This window comes from Aplidium turbinatum, chromosome 6 (genome assembly GCF_918807975.1).
Source record: "Aplidium turbinatum chromosome 6, kaAplTurb1.1, whole genome shotgun sequence".
Taxonomy (NCBI): Eukaryota; Metazoa; Chordata; class Ascidiacea; order Aplousobranchia; family Polyclinidae; genus Aplidium; species Aplidium turbinatum.
The window spans coordinates 2,937,690-2,956,291 of record NC_137477.1 but is presented as its reverse complement, the minus strand read 5'-3'; the positions used below and the strand labels follow the sequence as shown (position 1 = coordinate 2,956,291).

At 35.2% G+C, this 18,602-nt stretch overlaps 2 protein-coding genes across 2 annotated transcripts; one reads left to right on the top strand and one right to left on the bottom strand.

The window, feature by feature from the left end:
• Positions 1–3,637: 3,637 nt before the first annotated feature.
• Positions 3,638–14,052, top strand: LOC145771781 (uncharacterized). The gene is made up of 12 exons (XM_082583511.1): positions 3,638–3,644; positions 4,694–4,842; positions 5,240–5,369; positions 8,945–9,067; positions 9,731–9,801; positions 10,740–10,971; positions 11,949–11,984; positions 12,057–12,103; positions 12,533–12,578; positions 13,052–13,128; positions 13,274–13,325; positions 13,594–14,052. The coding sequence occupies exons 1-12, from the start codon at positions 3,638–3,640 to the stop codon at positions 13,632–13,634; spliced, it is 1,011 nt and encodes a 336-aa protein (XP_082439637.1). The 3' UTR covers positions 13,635–14,052.
• Positions 14,053–17,169: 3,117 nt separating this feature from the next.
• Positions 17,170–18,195, bottom strand: LOC145771779 (general transcription factor II-I repeat domain-containing protein 2-like). The gene has a single exon (XM_082583510.1). The coding sequence runs from the start codon at positions 18,193–18,195 to the stop codon at positions 17,170–17,172; it is 1,026 nt and encodes a 341-aa protein (XP_082439636.1).
• Between the last annotated feature and the right edge of the window lie 407 nt (positions 18,196–18,602).

Below are 18,602 nucleotides of genomic sequence, written 5' to 3'. Positions count from 1 at the left end.
TCAAGAAAAGTATTTTTGGTTATACTTGTACGCTAATACCTTCCGCGGGCCGCCAGTTGGTGACCCCTGTATTAGAATAAGTAGCGAAGCAGCGCTTACAATGGTATAACAAGATGTTAGAAATTTAAAGAGGGTTTTTCAAAATCGTTAACGTCCAGTGCCAGTTCAAAACTAGCAGAGAGTTCAGTTAGAGAACAATTTATCAAACTTATCAAAAACAATTCAATGACAAAGGAATAAACTTAGACAGTACGTTTGTTCAAATGAGGCCGCCTATGCTTGATTCAGGCCAGACAACTGGAGAGAAAACAATAAGCTTAATAGTAAATCGTGCTTCTGGTTCAATTGGTTGATCTTGGCTCGATTCAAAGTTGAATCATTCAAGGGACGATACAAACCTTACTAACAATGGCTCGTGCTATTCGAATCGTAGCTCAAAATATCTTGTAAATGTAAGAAAAGGGCAGTTGATTTATATGGTTCAGAGCATTATTCATTTTTAGTATTTACAATTAGTTAACTTCGTAAAATTGGTTTTCATGCGCAACAACTGTTTTAAAAAGATTTCAAACAAACTTCAAGGAAATAGTTGAAGTTGTTCCATTAATTGATAATGTGGCTAATATTATGTGTTTTGCTTTTAACATCAAGCATAAAAGGTGAGCTTCCTCAATAAAGTTACACTTTGAGCATTCTAAAGCAATTACGTTATTATAATTTATCATTATTATCTAACTTTTGGATAGAAAAAAGTTACTCAGTGATATTTTTAACGCTAAGAAGAAGTAATAATTTGCATCGTGCAACTCAACGTTTAAGTGAAGTGTTTTGGAAAAACACTTTTCACCATCTTTCTTATGAAGGTATATGCAATATACATTGTGAAAACGTATATGAAAGGTTATTTATGGAAACATTGCAAATTAATTAATTGATTTTAGTCAAACTACTGGAATTAATAATATCAACAATAAAGGTCTGTCTCTGTATTTGAGTCTAGCTCGTTTACTGCTGTTGAAAATACGTCGTTTCGACAAATTTCAAAACATGCGTAAGTTTCTTCTAGCACCTGGCAAGTCACAGGATATATTTGAAAGTGAACACATGCAGTAGATTAGATTATGCTCTTGCTTCATCGTTCACATAACCTAAGTATTTGACGACTTTACATAAGCCTGATTACGATAAGAATGACAAATGAATAATTCCCTTTACATTGTCGCGTTAAAGGTGGTAGCCTAAATGGTTTCAACTATTATTGTTTTGTTTAGGTGGAATTTCACTTCCAACAATCAAAACAAACCTTCCATCACCAACCAATACATTAGCGACTGGTTATCTTGGTCTTGTTGTGAGAACTCAATTTGAAAAAGAAGCTTTTACAAGCTATCAATGGATAAACACATATGCAGATAACAGCGACCTTCAACAGTTCTACGTCAGTGGTGTCGGATGCGTTCCAAGAGAATCAAACAATGAAAGACAATCTTGTGTTGAGAACAATGGAGTGATCACTTCTAACTTGACTTATCTTCAACCACTGACGACTAACCTGGATCTTAGTGTTCGAAGCGGTGCAATGATAAATGGAAGCCTTACAAGTCTTCCGGTTGTAGTCGCGCTTCCACTTATAATCGTTCGAGGTAATTCTTTGTTTTTAATAATTCAAACTAATAAACTTTAACGCCACATTTAACAAACAATGGAATAATCACTTCTAACTTGACTTATCTTCAATCACTGACGACTAACCTGGATCTTAGTGTTCGAAGCGATGCAGTGGCGGTTGGAGGCGATGGATTGACATAGAATGTCGTAGTCGCGCTTTCACTTATTACTGTTCAAAATAATTTGTCTTGTGTTTTTATTAAAATTTAAGCCATCCTGAGAGATTTATTAAAGCAATTGGTTGTTCTATATAAGACTATGTTTTTCATGAAAAAGGTTCTAAGATGATATTTGAAACATGAGAGTTTTATTACTTTTTTTAAAGTATTGATATCCACTGTGAAGAAAGGGGCGTTCTTCCCGGCTATCAGCACAAGGCTGAGCACTCACTAGTACAGCGAGCAGCTGCGATTCGCCAACCATAACGGTGTAGCTTCCACGCTAGCCATTCAGACCATCCAATCAACAATATGTTTCTCGGCAGCCGATTTGTAGCAAGAATTGACAGCGATAGACACGTGTTTCGCCCATGAGGCTGGGCTCATCAGTATCGCACCGTATTCTGCCACAAATTTATGGCAGAATACGGTGCGATACTGATGAGCCCAGCCTCATGGGCGAAACACGTGTCTATCGCTGTCAATTCTTGCTACAAATCGGCTGCCGAGAAACATATTGATATCCACGTTAAAAAAAAAACAATACAAATCTGCAAAATTTATCTGAAGGAATCTAAACTAAATCATTTGACAAAATTTATCAGATTTCTTTTTTGCGACTGCCCACAAACACCGCACTGACCCGTCAGTCACACAACTCTAGAGATGGCACTCGTCATAGCACATGACCAGGAAACTGTGTTCCGAAAGCTAGTGCAATTCGCTATTACCACAGCGAACTTGCAGCATCAGGCTAAAACAAGTCGTTAGTATCCAAAACCAAACATCTTTTTAAAAATAACATTAAGTTTTAATGTTGCTTAGAGCTGAGCATTAAATATAAACTTTTTTTCATTACATTATTGCAATCAAATTTAAAAACAACAAATTTCAGTAAAAATAGGCAAATATTTGTAAAACAGTATCAACCATACTGAATGCAACAGAACATGAAGTTTATATATTCTTTTCATAAGATTGTAACGAAACACTTGAAGATGACGTCACTGTTCAATTCAACTCGGCAGGATACAATGACGTTGGGACATTCACTTGTTCTAACAACGGACGATTGTTCTATTCCAACGGAAGTCAACTTACTTCTAACCGAAATACTTGTCAATATAATGCTGAGTGGAGTGGTCAGGATAATCTACAATGCTGGACAGGTAATTACACTAAAGAAATTACTTCATACTAGACCGGCAAGTGGCCTGGAGAAGATGATTTCATATAAATATTTTATGATCCTGATTATTTGCCTGATGTGATACAGACGTTAACGATTATCGTCCACCCCGTTAGCTCAGTGGTTACGCGCACGGCTCAAGATCACGCGGCGCAAGCTCGTCTCGTAGTGTGCGCTTGAGCAACGCATTTCAGGACTGCTCTCTATTCAGCGGCACCTAATAAATGGAATAATTCCCGGGCAATAACACTTCAACAATGGGAAAATTCACTCTGTCAATCTCAGTAACCGGCCCTGTGTCAAAAGCCTAGTATACAAGTATGCGAAACTACCAGGAATAACCTATCAAGGCTTTGTCAGTCCGAGAATAAAGATTCAAAACCAACCAACCAATCGTCTTCTAATCTTCTCTGTCGTAAGACATTTGTAAAATTGTTTTATTTATTTTTATCTGACTTGTAAATATACTGATGAAGAAGCAGGAGCGGATTAGAAAACTGAACTAACCTGCAAAATTTACAAATAAATGCAGTCCAGTCTAACCACGCTTTAGATTATTAATGAAGTTGTTTAAAGAATTGCCTGCAATGCTCATTTCACAAACTTTTTTTGCAAGTTTCTAATGATAGGTGGGATTTTCCATTCCAATCAGTGTCAATGTTATTCAAACCAAAGAGGTTTTTTATTTTTGAACTTCACTGACATTTATTAAATTGTTGTACGGCTTGTTCATTTATTTCAAAACAATAATTTTCCAATTCCAGCTTATGCCAGTTCTGCAATAATCATGTTGTTCGAAATTCACGCTTGACCATCATGCTTGACATACTGAAAAAATGAGTTAAGACATTTTTGTTAGACTTACACAGATCTTCAAATAAGAGTTTGGAATCATAGTTGTTGTCTATATAGATTGTATAGCTTCTTTGTGAAACAAACCTCAAAATAGCACTCAAGTTACAAACAGCCTTCTTCGGAGCCTGAGACTATGAATCTCCTTCAAAATGATAGAACCATTCTAGATTTCACCCGAAGGGATTGGATCCCTAAAGCTTGAGCTCAAACGAATTTTAATTAGAGTAATATTGAATCAAATAATCTATAACAACCATTTTAATAAACACCACAGCAAGAAAAGTACCAATAAAATGTGATGTTGTGACTCTATTCCACGTTCCGATTGAGTGGCCTTTGAACAACAAATAACAATAAGTTGATAAAATAAAGCCACGAAACACAAATTACACTCAAAAATTAACAATGGCCAGGCTTACTTGCACAATGCATAGCTGCATAATTCAGACAAAAGTCAATTTGAAGACAACTGGATATAAGTATTTTAGATTTCTTTTTGTTTTAAATTTACATAGAGTCTTCTTAACATAGCTTATTTCCGCGTAGAAGCCCGTGTCTTCATTCAATTCTCAATACATTCAGTTATTAAACATAAAGAACAAAACCTAAAGACCAGGTGCGCGTTAGTTTTATTGATGGCATATTCCGACTTTTTTTAGTTAGTCCCAGCGTAAAGCATTATTTCAACCCACCTGCACAGTTGCACAATAGTACAAAACTTTTTGCCTTCATTATATAAGTTGCACCAGTGCATAGCAGTTTTTTTATTTCTACAGTAACTTTATGTATGTTTATTATATCAACTAACGTCAATGGTGCACAGCTCCCAATCCCGTGATAACCACAATAAACGGGGACTTCACTGTAGTTGAAGGAAATGACTTCACTGTCACCTGCAAGTACAATGATGTCATTCCTATTGGAACCAACACTGCATTCTATTTGGATGGGAATGAAGTCGGACGACAACAGGTAACAAACTAAAACGAATGATGTCATCCATGTTGGGTCTAACACAAGGTTCCATTTAGATACCAATGAAATCATACAGCAACAGGTAATTGTTGATAAATCATATTTGACAACAGTGAGTGATGTAATTTTAGTTTAAGCGTTAGTTAAACCTGCTTTTAGCGTTTCTTTTCTAACCCTTACCGGAGAGTGTTTAAAGGTGGCGTTTTACATACTGTAAATATTTTAGATTATGTAATAATAAAAATTGACTTCACCATGATTGAGTGAACCTTACGCTCAACTCCCTTAATTAATTGCTTTACGTTTCAAGTACAGATGTAATGCATGTTATAATAAACCCAAAAATCAAACTGTTTATCACCTTTTTTAAAGCAAGGTTACTTACTATTTTCAGAAACGCTCATTCACGTTTTCCTTGCGAGCCGAGGACAATAACAAGCAAGTATCATGTCAAGCTGTGACTCCATACACGGAAATATTTATAAAAAGTGGAAGATCACCAAACCATACCGTCAATGTTCAATGTGAGTTTTAAGTCTAAGACTTTTTAATGCAATACTGCACCAAGGTAGCCTTGTAAAGCGATATGAAATCACTTTCATTTTCCAGCTGCAATAACTTGGTTGTCTTTAAAAAATGAAAAATAATATTATTAAACCATAAATAAACATAACTCAGCAACAACACTACATTTAACATAATCAAAACAAAAACAATAAGCTAACGTTTTTGGCTAATCATACAACCCTTTTCAAGTCTATAAGAAAAATATTTTGAAAAGAAATACTAAAGAATAATACACTATCGCAAACAAAATATGGATAAATCTAAACATTTAAGAAACTTGTTAACTAGCTCACACAAACTGACAACTAAAAATTACGCAGCGGGTCAAGTATTTGAGATGTGAAATTAATTAATTGTTCAGAAAAGGACTATAGCAGATTACGCAAGATGGACAGAAGCACAGCAGCATTAGCTAATAAGTTCATAAGTTGATAAAACGCGACAGAAGCACAGGACTTGCTGTGTTTACGTTATATTGACGACATTTTTGCTATTTTTGATAATAGTAATTCTTGTTCACAGTTTCTAGAAATACTCAATGCGCAACATCCTAACATAAATTTCACTGTAGAAAAAGCCACTGAGACTATACCATTTTTAAATGTAGAAATTAAGATAAATGGTAATGGATAAAATTTGATACTTGGGTCTGGCGGAAGCCTACAAATATTAATCTTTTTCTACATTTCAGCGCTGTTTTCCCGTGAAATTACAAATCTGCTTTAATTAAGTACCTTCTTTCGCGAGCTCGAGACATTTGCTCGAACAATGACTGTTTTAACAATGAATTCAATAAATTACGCTCGTACTTTGGTGCTAATCATTACCCGACTTGGTTTTTCAATAAGGTTCTTAGAGGATTTTTGAATTCGGGGTCTACTACGCCTCCAGTTGAGGAGCCTGATTTCAAGAACTTTCTAACAATCCCGTTTATTGGTAAGGAATCCAAACTTTTTGCCACAAGTTTGTCCAGATTTATTGCCTTGAAGTCTAACGTTAAGATTTTTTCCGTCGATAAAACATTTAAAGCTGGTTTCTCTTTTCAGTTGAAGTCTAAAACTCCTTTCCGCTTATGCTCAAACGTCGTTTACAAGTTCACTTGCTCGCATGATACGAGTTCAACATACATTGGTATGACCACGCGAAATTTGTTGACAAGAGTGGGACTGTGGGAGAGCATCTAAATTTAGCTAATTTTAATAAAAACAGTGCAATTAAAGATCATATTAGAAACTGTCAATCTTGTTCTAACAATAAAGTCCTTCGAAATTGTTCACAAGTGTTTGTCCGAGTTCGACACCAAGATTCATGAGGCATTGATAATCAAATCTTTCAACCCGGGGCTCAGCAGGCAATTATTTGCTGGCGGAGCTTCTTATCTTTTAACAGTGTTTGGTTGAATTGCCACGTCTTGTGCTTCTCGCATTTGCTTTGTTTGTGCCACTATCTCGTGCTGTGCTTCTGTCTATCTTGCGTAATCTGCTTTAGTCCTTTTTTGAACAATTAATTAATTTCACCTCTCAAATACTTGACCCGTCGGGCTGCGTAATTTTCAGTTGTCAGTTTGTGTGAGCTAGTTAAGCAAGTTTCTCAAATGTTTAGATTTATCCATATTTTGTTTGCGATAGTGTATTATTCTTTAGTATTTCTTTTAAAAAAATAGTCTTGAAAGGGGCTGTATGATTAGCCGAAAACGTTAGCTTATTGTTTTTTTGTTTTGATTATGTTAAATGTAGTGTTGTTGCTGGGTTACATCTGTTTATGGTTCAAAAAAGTTACCTCTCTACCCAAATTGTAATATTATTGAAATAACTTAAATTACTACGGAAAAAACCACACACACACGACCCTAAAATATACTAGGCCTACTTCGGTTTTAAACTAATCTGTCATATCTTTTGTTGTCATATGTAGCTACTGTACGTTAGCTTCAAAGATGTTGTTTATAAATCACATTATAAATTATTTATATACTAACGTTGCGTTTATATTTGCAGACGGAAAAAATCAAAACTTTATAGAATTTTTTGTACGACAATAGCAATCAGCCTAAAAAAGATTTTTTTGCGAGATTTGATATCTTGCTAAATGTATTCACTTATTGCATCGTTATGCCTCGACTTTGAGTTTGTCACACAGAACGGGACTTCCATTTGGCAATGTACAAACGACCTCTTCTATAGCCTACCAATACCATTTGACTAAAAGATTATTATCACTACACTTTATCAAAACTGTTTGCAAAATTATTTAATTTCATTCAAAATGATCACTGTTGGTAAGTATGGAAACATATCACTTTTGTAATGCATCGTGACATAGCTTATCAGTCAGGGGTTTTAGACCATTTTGGTTTTGGATTGCATGAAGGCCTAAGTTGGAGCGAGCTCCTATTGAAGCAAGTAACTACCGTTGTACAGTTTCTTCTTTTGCGGTGGTTTGATCTCATCTCATTCTAAATGTTGAGACAAACCAAAAATTCTTTATGCCTACGGCAAAAAAACAAGCAAACACAAGTCGGACACCAATAATGATTTCATTGCGTGAAGCGTGTACAATGTCCACGCGTAAAAGATTAAAATCGAACACAAAAGAACTGACTCTTCACAAGCAATTATAAGGTAATTAAGAAGCGATTTCTCATGTCAAATAAAAAAGTATGACCAACCATCAAATAATTTGATTTTTCAAGTTGTGCTGTTAAAAAAAAATGCAAAAGATTTTCGATGTTGTGTTGTCAGATAAATTATCTACACGGTGTAAAAATGTGATTGATTTATCTTTAGCGAGCTCAAAGTGCTAGTGTCGAACCGACCCCTCCCCCGTCCGCAGGTCAACTGGCCAAAAAACGTTACAGAAAATAGGGTTTGGTAAGTAGTAAAACCTCATACAAACTTACTTAATTTCCACTTCAACAGTTGAAAACTTTTCATCTGAAGAAAACTTTCGCAATTCTAAACTTGACCACGCCCTAGAAACTGACTGTTTTTTCCCTGTTCTAAACTCGCTGTAGCTATCACCTGACCTGACCTGTCTGCGTGGAAACAGCGGATTGCTTCAAAGGGAAAACAACGAGTCCAAAAAAAGTTTAGGGAGAAGAAACGAAACTACCTACTCGCTTAGATCAGTGGTTCGCAGCAGTGGAGGCTACTAATCTTGTTGTCTTAGGCTATTTCTAATCTGTCTAGAAATTTGGTGGTCGGGTCAACAAATCGCAGTTCAAAAGATTCCAACAGCAAAGTTTCCTATGGCGTCGAAATCAGTATCGCACCATGTTGGTCAACCTTGTCAATCTTCTTTTTATTTTGGGTTTCAGATGAAATTAAATGTTTTTATAGGAGGTGTTTTCCCAATTATGTTTCATGCCTTTCAGGTGTAAAAGGATTTGAAGATGTCCGCATACATTTTATTAGGATTAGGGGTATGAGGAACGCTGTTGGAAAACAAAAGTGGATTGATATGTTTCATTTTGTAACTCGAACTGAACATGGCCTATTTGTACCAAATTGTTACTTAGTGCCTTATGTTACAGATGCACCTTTCCAAGACAATCCTACTTCATGCTCGTGGGTTTTTAGACAAAGAGGATCTTGCGATGTTACATTCATTTCAAATCCTTCATCTAACTTTCTAGCTTTGATAAAAAGCAATTCTGGTAAGGTTAAATTAATAATTTGTTTGATATACTAAAAAAAGATAAAATTCTATAATAAATATGCAAAGCAGAACAATAAAGTGTGTCCCGTGATCACATTATTGAAAAAAATAATTGAAGTAGTACTGATAAATTTTCACGCAATTATCAACAATATTATCCTTATTTACTTGCGTTGACTCATGCTTGACAATTATACTTGTGCTCAGTGCTCACACTGTTAGCTCGACAAAAACACACATTGCTACAGTAGTCTGCTTGGCAGAGTCGGTCGATTTGGCTCCGACGAAGAACACAAGCCTGTGCTCTTACCACGTTTTTTTTAAGGTTTGGTTTGGGTGACCACTAAGTAGTTTTAAGAGACCGAAGAAACAACCATTACTTTTCAACTGTAGTTGCAAGTCCAAATTTTGGGAAACCGTTGGAGAAATTTGGGGGACCGTTTCGGTCCCCCAAAACACCTTAAAAAAAACACTGGCTCTTACCATATATCCGATGCTGGGTATAGGTTTTAAAACTGCAAAAAATAACAATTGCTTTTCAAATAAAAGACTTTAACAAACTTTCTTCAAAACAAGTACAATGTTTCTCAGATTTTTAAATTTAATTTGGACAGTTTGTCAAATTACAACCATGAAATAATGTATTATGTATTGTCTTCAGATGAAAAAGTTGAAGGTGGGAATTTAATAAATAATGGAATTTTACAAATATTCCAGTTTGTGAGAGACAACGTGAGTACAATAATACACATCAAAAGTATTCTACTATCTGAATTGCATTTCATGAAATTGTCACTACCTCACTTAGATGTAATAAAACGCCAGTTTGTTTGCTACTTTAAGGTTGTTCAAGTTTGTACAATTGTGTAGTAAAATAAACACTATTCTATAAAACAATTTTACCCTCGTCTAACATGAAGCAAAAGAATGTTTTTAAGCTTTTTAAACTTCCTTCCTACTTGCCTTGCAGTTTTAAAGTTTTAAGGATTACGTTATTGTAGACCTAGCACAAATAGTTGCTACCTCAAAGCACAACAATGTATTGGTGCAATTGATATGGAATGTAATCTATCTAGCTTTCTATCACCTGCCCTGAAATTTAAACAATCCTGTGTCAAACGAAAAATACTTCAAATATAATATCTCTAAAGTGTAGGCTACTTGTGAAGAAAGACATATTTGTGCAACTTAGCAATGATTGTGTTTGCGTTGAAGAAGATTCAAAAAGCATCAGTTTGAATCGATATTTTTCAACTCCAATAATATAGAAATAAAGTATAGCAAATTTGTAAACACGCTACCGACTCAGAACCAATGCGTTGGTTTGTTAAATCAAAAATCCATTTCGCTACTTATAACAATTACACTAGGTTAAAGTTTTTAAAAAGTTTTATTTATTCAAAACCCAAAAATATTTGAGGATTGTATAAAATAGGACTGCAACGGTTTATGTGAACGAATTGACCGTATGGCAAAGCTGAAAGGCATTTTTACGGTATGGTTTCTGAAAAGTTTATGTTACAGTATTCTTCACGTATTGTATGCCTCTTTTTTAACATATCCCCAATAGATTTGTTGGTCATCTATCAATGCAAACTTTAATTTAGAAATTCATTAAAACCTATATGAATAAATCTTTCAATGAGCTCATATAGTGAAACTACATTTAGGTGACAATGAGTGATAATGGAACTTATATCTTATACTTACAATCCTCCGTTCAGCCTTACAACCACACCATAAAGTTCGATGTTAACGTAGAAAGTGAACAACCGAATGGTCCAACCAGCAATACTCTTGCAATAGCATTGGGTGTGATTGGTGCTGTGTTGGTAATATTATCGATAATTGTAGGAGTGGTATATCACAAAAGAAAAGTATCAAATCAGCCTAAGGCCTCAGGTAATTGACAAAATTAGTTTATTTTTATTTTATTATTATTTGTGGTATTTTATAGTCTATTACTTGAAAAGAGTTTGTTTGACATAAAAGCGCGTATAAAGAGGTAAAAATGAAAAGTACTCAAACCACATTTCAGCCAAAACTTAGATATTGCTTGCTTTAGATTTCCTTTGCAGTCCCAAGTCACATACCAAAATTTGTTAGCTGAAAGTACAAAGTTTTTTCATAACAAACCGACATTTCAAGTATAAATCCGATAAATTTCCACTTCTTTTAACACTGGTGCAACAAAAAAGAGATTCATTTGCAACATCACATCGTGCTGTCGAAATTTTTTTTCAATCGTTGTAGCAACCATTACTTAAAACTAACCAAGGTAAAGAGAAAGCATCATCTTTCTCATGCAACATGTTACAGCACAGCATAGCCTACAGACAGTTTGAAAAAAAAGTTAATAGACCTAGGATTTGTTTGTGTTGTTGATCCGCCAAATCATCCAACGGCGGTTTATCTAAACAACGACCATTCATTGAAAACGTCTTCTGATTAGGCTACTGAAATGTTAAGGTATTATTAAAGGATAGAGTCAACGCATTCATTTAGTGATGTCTAAAAAGCATTCCCAGTGTAAAGCAATGAAAACATCTCCCTAACGACAGGGCCAGAAGATTAACATGGTAACCAAAACAAACAAAAGGGAACTGACTGTTCAAGAAAAGAAAAAACTAACATGTTGTTGTTGTTGTAAAGTTACATGAAATCCCGTTGGAGTTAAGTTCTTTTTTTTTTCGATAAACAATCGTTTTGATGAGTTATTGTTCCACGAACTGTCGTAATAGCGTTTCGATTTTGTTCAAATGGCTACAATTTTCCAAAGGCCAACTTACAGTATGTCTTGCTTGTTGTTAATTTACAGTAAACATACTCAAGGAAATCTTGCCCTGTGATTGGTAGTTGATAAGGTGTCATTTTTGCAGGAAATGGATCAAACAACGCTGCTTACGCAATAGAAGGTAAGGTCTGAATATGTAAAGTAGGCTAGATGTATAATGACATTGTTTCAACAACAATTTATACTCTTTCAGATGAAAATGGCTACATTGATTTTCGCCAACCAAAAACCAAAGGCGCAGTAAGTTGTTAATCCTGGCTTCGTTGAACACACATGAGTGTTCAAAATGAGTTAGTTTAGTGTTGCGATGAATCACAATACCTGTTCACTTGCTCATCATATTTATTGATGTTATGTCGTTGCATAAATCATCAGTTGTTGTATAAGATGATGTGCACAATGATAGATTAAAAGGAAATATGTCGGAATATCTTCAAGTGGTGTCCACTGTCCAACTCGTTGTCAAAAGTAGGTTGGTATGAACATTAAACAGCATAAGAATATTTAAACATTATAATAAATAAAATAAATAATTATAATACACATTATAATAAAATAAACATTAAACATTATAAACATTATATATCATACATATTTAAACATTATAATAAATATTTAAACATTTAAACAAAAGTTTCGATTGAAGAATATTAAACTGCTATTTCATAGCCTTCTGCATCATTTACTCATCACCAGACTCCGATCCATGCAATGGGTAAGGAATTGATAACGACAGTATGACATTAAAAGATAGAAATGTTTTCAAACTGACGTCACACACTCAATGATGTTTTTCACAAAATCTTCACGCATGCATTTGCTTAATTTCATTATTAAGTCAGATTTAAAAACATAAATTTATAAATTACGAAGCTACTAAGTATATTTATTATATTTACTAGGATTGCATGACATAAAAATATTTCTGTTTCATTTGTAAGTTTTTTACGCAGCATTTATTTTTACATGTCCTACAAATTAGACAATAAGCCTATAGGAAAGCATGATCAAATAATTTAATCAAATACATTAACCTTTGAAACTATTCGTGAAACAACTGGCAGTCTAGTTTTGAATTTTTCAGTCACCTGCACGGTTTGGTATGTGCCAACAATTTTGGTTTCTGCTATTTGGCAGCATCTTGATATCTATTATTATAGTTGACTGGAATATATTTACACGTTTCAGACAAACACAACTATGAGGAAGTGGATCCCCAACAAACAAGGAACGAGGAAACTTATCAAAATGTAAATATAACAAATGTAAGTTAGAATACCTTCTTATGTATTTTTACAATAAAACCTGCACTATGATGTTCACTTTATTGTGCATTGAACGAGTTTGAGCCAAAGAATGTTGACCTTTCATATTAAAATAAATCATATTGTTTTTAACTTATGTTATCAGGAAGGAAGAAAGAAACACGAGAACTATGTTAATACCCAGTCAAATATTGAAGGTAGGAGTTGTGTTAGAAACTATGCTGAGACATAATCTACTTAAAATATGCAATTTGCAATATAGAAAATAGCTGATTTCAAACATGTAGTGTTTTAAGTATGTTTCCACAAACCAATATTTTGTCAGTGTTTTGCATGCAATAAACAGCTTAATTTGGCAATTCTGTGTAGGCCTAAAATTCAAGAAGGTATTACTTTGTTTAGTAGGAAAACTACAGAGTTGGTACTGTTAAACTAAACCAGTTAACCACTTGCTGTATAATCCAGACGAAAACGGATACATGTCATGGGAAGCAACATCCGGCTGAATGTGATGACATCAATGTTTATGATTGTTTATTCTTTATAACATCTATATGTGATTTTACAGTATGAGTATGAAATGTTGTTTATTGTACTGTATGTCTTATAACAAATAATCCGACTCATAATCAAAATAATCAAATAATTTATAGTACAACAAAGTATGTTCTCTATTAAACCTTCGTCAACAATATGTTGTCCACAAAGCAGTTGTTAAACATTATGAACAAAAAGTAACTAAATTCATAAGTAACTAAATTCATTAATCATTTCGGTTTGAATTTGTTTCATTGATTTTGTTCAGCTTCTTGAAACAGGCTAAAAATAGTTTATTCAATGAACAAGTTCGCCTTTATCACTGACGCCTAATGTTTGACTGTTAGTGATGTGTAAAATCATGCTAATAATGACAAGAATCGCATCTTGGATAAATGTAATTAAAACGGTGGAATATTATGAAGTTGGTTGGTTGGTTTTGAATCTTTATCCTCGGACTGACAAAGCCTTGATAGGTTATTCCTGGTAGTTTCGCATACTTGTATAAGAGGCTCTTGAGGCAGGGCCGGTTACCGAGATTGGCAGAGTGAAGTTTCCGATTGTTGAAGTGTTGTTGCCGGGGAATTATTCCATTCACTAGGTGACGCTGAATGGAGAGTAGTCCTTAACGTGCGTTGCTCAAGGGCACACCCGAGAGTCGAATTTGCGCCGCGTGTTCTTGAGCCGGGCACGTATCCACTGAGCTAACGGGGCGGACATCTAAAGTGTTGGAAGAATATTTGGTATTTTTAGTGTTTAGAGTTAGGCTTAGGAAAAACCTGAAATTTATTTCGTGTCGCCAGACTAGATTCATCGAGAAATTATAAAACATGTGTCTGGTTTTCCTAAAATAAGCGAGATGCCTTTTCACCACTCATGGCGATAAGTAGCTACTGCTCCTTAATTTCAGACACACATCCCAAACCCATGTCAAACATTCAGAAATTGATGTTGTAGTGGTGAGCTATCAGAAAAACATTAGATGAAATTGTTTTCTGTTGAAATATGAAGTTCCACAAAGATTAAAGATAGCCTACTATTTTGATATTCAACTCTGCAAATCACACGAAGAACAGTTTTTATTATTTTAAATGAAAATTTGTAACTCTTCAGCCACGAGTTGAAAATTACGGGCATGTACAGGCAGGTAAGTATGTAAGTAACTGACATGTATGTACGGGCAAGTATGTACGGGCATGTAAGTAACACGATAAAAAAAATTAATCTAAATTTAATGCGCTCACATGGCCACCTGGAGATGCGACCTGATTTGTCACATTTTGCAGATTTTGATTACAGCTACTGATACTGTGTGACTGACATTTTCAGAGATATTTTTACTTTTTGCTGTCTCTCAATGACATAAAAGCTTTTTGTTGGCTTGGGGAAGCAGGAGCAAATGAGAAAAAATAAGTTGAAAAACGCTCAATCAGACTGTTATTGAAAAATTAACAATCTGACTAAAATCTTCGAAATCCAATTGTCTTTGTTTTTCAACATCTGATGATGTTAAAACCTATTGTGTCATCTGGGGAAAACAATAAAGAAGGTGAAAAAATATAATTTAAAAAAAATTCATTACAGTCCCCCAAAGTTGGCAAAATCTGGAAATTTCTGCAAAATGTGACAAATCAGGCCGTATCTTTAAGTGGCCATGGCGCTCAGAATTAAAGATATAATTAAATTAGAGATTGCAAAGTTCATGTATAAATTTATGCACAAAATGCTGCCACGGGTCTTTGCTGGCTGCTTTGCTTATTAGGTAATGATTTATATTCGCAATCTATAAAATCAAACTTTGATAAAAAGATGCTATGTTTCGATGGAGTGTTACTATAGAATGAAATACCAAATAAACAAAAAGAAACATTTCACAGTAATTTTTTTAATTTAAATATAAATGTTTCTTAAAAAAATTGTGCAGTAATCACTCTTTAAAGTTATTTCATTTTGTGTCATCATGCACGTCTGGAATCTGATGAAAGTACTAGCAACAATTGTTCGATAGATAAGCTATAACCAACCAAAACGCCAATGATAGGGAAAACGTGACGAAACGTCTAACGTCTATAAACAGTTATTAGGCAAGTGATGGAGTCGCTGTAATTAAGTTTTTCGATAAGAATTATTCTATATCGGGTAGTCTAGTTAGTGCTTGGACGTAGCCTATGGTTGCATGATTTTTATTTCTAAAGGGAGCGACTGTAGCTACAAACTTAAAGTACCAGCACGACCACTTCCTTCCTACACAAGAAGCAGATGCTGCCGTAGCTATTGCGACTTCAATAGATTACTAAGGATTAGACGTAAAACTTTTAAACATTCAGTAGATTTTGTTTATTGCAGAAATTGGTGAGTTTATCACAAGAAAGAGACGGTAGCCTACCTACAACAAGAAACTTGTTTGAAAAGAAACAAGAATCGGTGCTAGATATGATAGGCTATATTCATTGAACATTTGGCTTTACCCAACATAAAATTTATCTTTAAATCGAAATATCTGTCAAAACATGTGCGCACATAGGCTACTGCACATTATATTGATGGCCACATGAAGAACAACCCCACACAACAGTCGTGGTATTAGTTCAGTTTGTTTTTATTTTCGACCATCACAACGAAAAGCAATGTAAGCAGAGGTCTAAAAAAAGGTAGAAGCGATAAAACGCGGACGTTATAACGTGCATGCAGGGGCTCCGAAAGGGGGGAGTCAGGCAACTTTCCCCCCTAGCATAACATTGTAAAAAATAAACGAGTAGTATTTCGTTTTTTTACTTTTGAGGGGTCCCATTTTGCTGCAAGTGTAGTCGAGTGATTTTGGTTGATTTTCATATTAAAAGAAGTTTTTTTTCATAGCGATACGTTGTTAAAATCTAAACTTCAAAGAAGTTTAATTTCACGCTGAGGAAAGTAGGCCAAGTTCAGCTTAAAGCATATGATGCAACGCATGACGAAAATTCGTTGCTTTTATTTTTGCTGGAAATTATTTTTAGGACCCATTTTTCCTATTGTTTCACGACCAGTCCTGACTTCTCTCGGAGGTCTTGCGTGCATGATACCAAAACAGGACAACCAGTTTAAGATAAGGCACGGTCCCAACACCTTATCGGAGTTTTTAAAAATTTTGAAAAGAAAAAAAGAAAAGAGGAAAAGATATTTACTATAAATATCAACCATATGCTGCAAACTGCACCTTTGAAATACAGCCTAAGGCAGAGGTCGGCAACCTTTAGCATTAAAAGAGCCAATGTTCCCAAGTTTCTTCAAATTAAGACATATTCGGAGCCATAACATGTAACTGTCGAGTTGGCCACTAAAACCAAAGGTAATTATAGCCTACACTTCATGTAGAATTTCTTTCAATTTTTGCTTTGTACATGAGAATATTCTAGAATTTCAACAAACAAAGCCTGACTATTAAACACAACACTTTTTAGTAGGCTACCTACGGGCACAGTATTGGGTAAAAACATACATTTTCAAATAATCATTTATTTCACCCAGCTAATGCGATATTTGCTCCTGAATTTCACTGCACAGCACATCTACATTAGCTTGATAAGATGACACTTTGAGTTTCATCTGGAACTGCAAGCTCTCATCTGTTAGGCGTGAGCGTTGTTCATTTTTTAAGTAATTCATGACCGAAAAACTTTGTTCGCATAAATATGTTGATCCAAATATCGACAGAACTCCAAATGCATCTTTTTTCGTGTTCATGTAAGAGTCAGGTATGGCATTCCACGTATCGAACACGAGCTTGTCTGGTTTTTGAAGCTTTTCAAGGTCACTCCATTTGTGGTTGTGACGAAGCGTGGCCTTCTGGCGAGCAAGATCTTCAAGGTCAGCTCTCAAGCTTCGGAACTTAGATACCCACACATCCTTGTCAGCTATGTCGGCCAGTTCAAGTTCAAGACCAGATTGACTTACAGCTGTGAATGCAGTCATATTCAGCAGTAATGGATCGATTTCCAGAGGGGTAATAGGGAAGGATAACGTGTCTTTTTCCTTCCTAAAATTACAGAATCGTTGTTGAAACACAGTTTGCATATCGATGATAGCTTGCTGAAAGTAAACAAAATTTAACTGGTTGTGCGCTTCTTTGAACTCTTTTAGAAAGGGAAAGTGAAGTAGTGTACATCTTTGTAAATCTCTGGCAAACACTGTCATCTTGCGCTCAAAAGCCAAAACCTCCTCCAGCATCTGCAGGGTTGTGCTACCTTTTCCTTGCAAGCTTTTGTTCAACGTGTTAAGGTGCGATGTCATATCCACCATGAAATGCAACTTTTCTACCCAATCTGGCTGATCCAATTCAGGAAAAGAGAGCCCTTTGATTTTTAAAAACGTTTTTACGTGTTCCAAACTCACAGCAAATCTTTTCAGTACCTCCCCTCGGAACAGCCATCGGACATTGTTGTGTAGCCGCAGATCTGGATATGTGCTATCAAGTTCATCTAATAATGAACGAAACTGTCGGTGGTTTAATCCTTGTGGAATTATTTTGTTTAATACTCGAATGACGAGATTCATCATTTCATTGCACTCTCGTGGAAATGTTTGAGCGCACAATGCCTCCTGATGTAACATACAGTGAACGGATTTGTAAGTCATAATTTTCAACAAAACTAGTTTAAGCTATAGCCTAGAGCAGTTATTAATTTACAACAAAATTTTTTTGTATTGCCCAAGCTCGCAGAGTTTAAAGTCACGGGAGCCAGAGCAGAGGGCTGAAAGAGCCGCATGTGGCTCCGGAGCCGCAGGTTGCCGACCTCTGGCCTAATAGTCCGGCAGCCCGTGACGTTTTTGTAACATCATAAGGTACAAAAGGTTTGAGTGTTTTATCAACCTTGCCCCACTGTGGGATGTTCAGAAACCCACATCCGAGGTTTCACTGCTGGGGCGTTTGGGGGCTACGGCCCGGTGAAAAGCCCATTTTG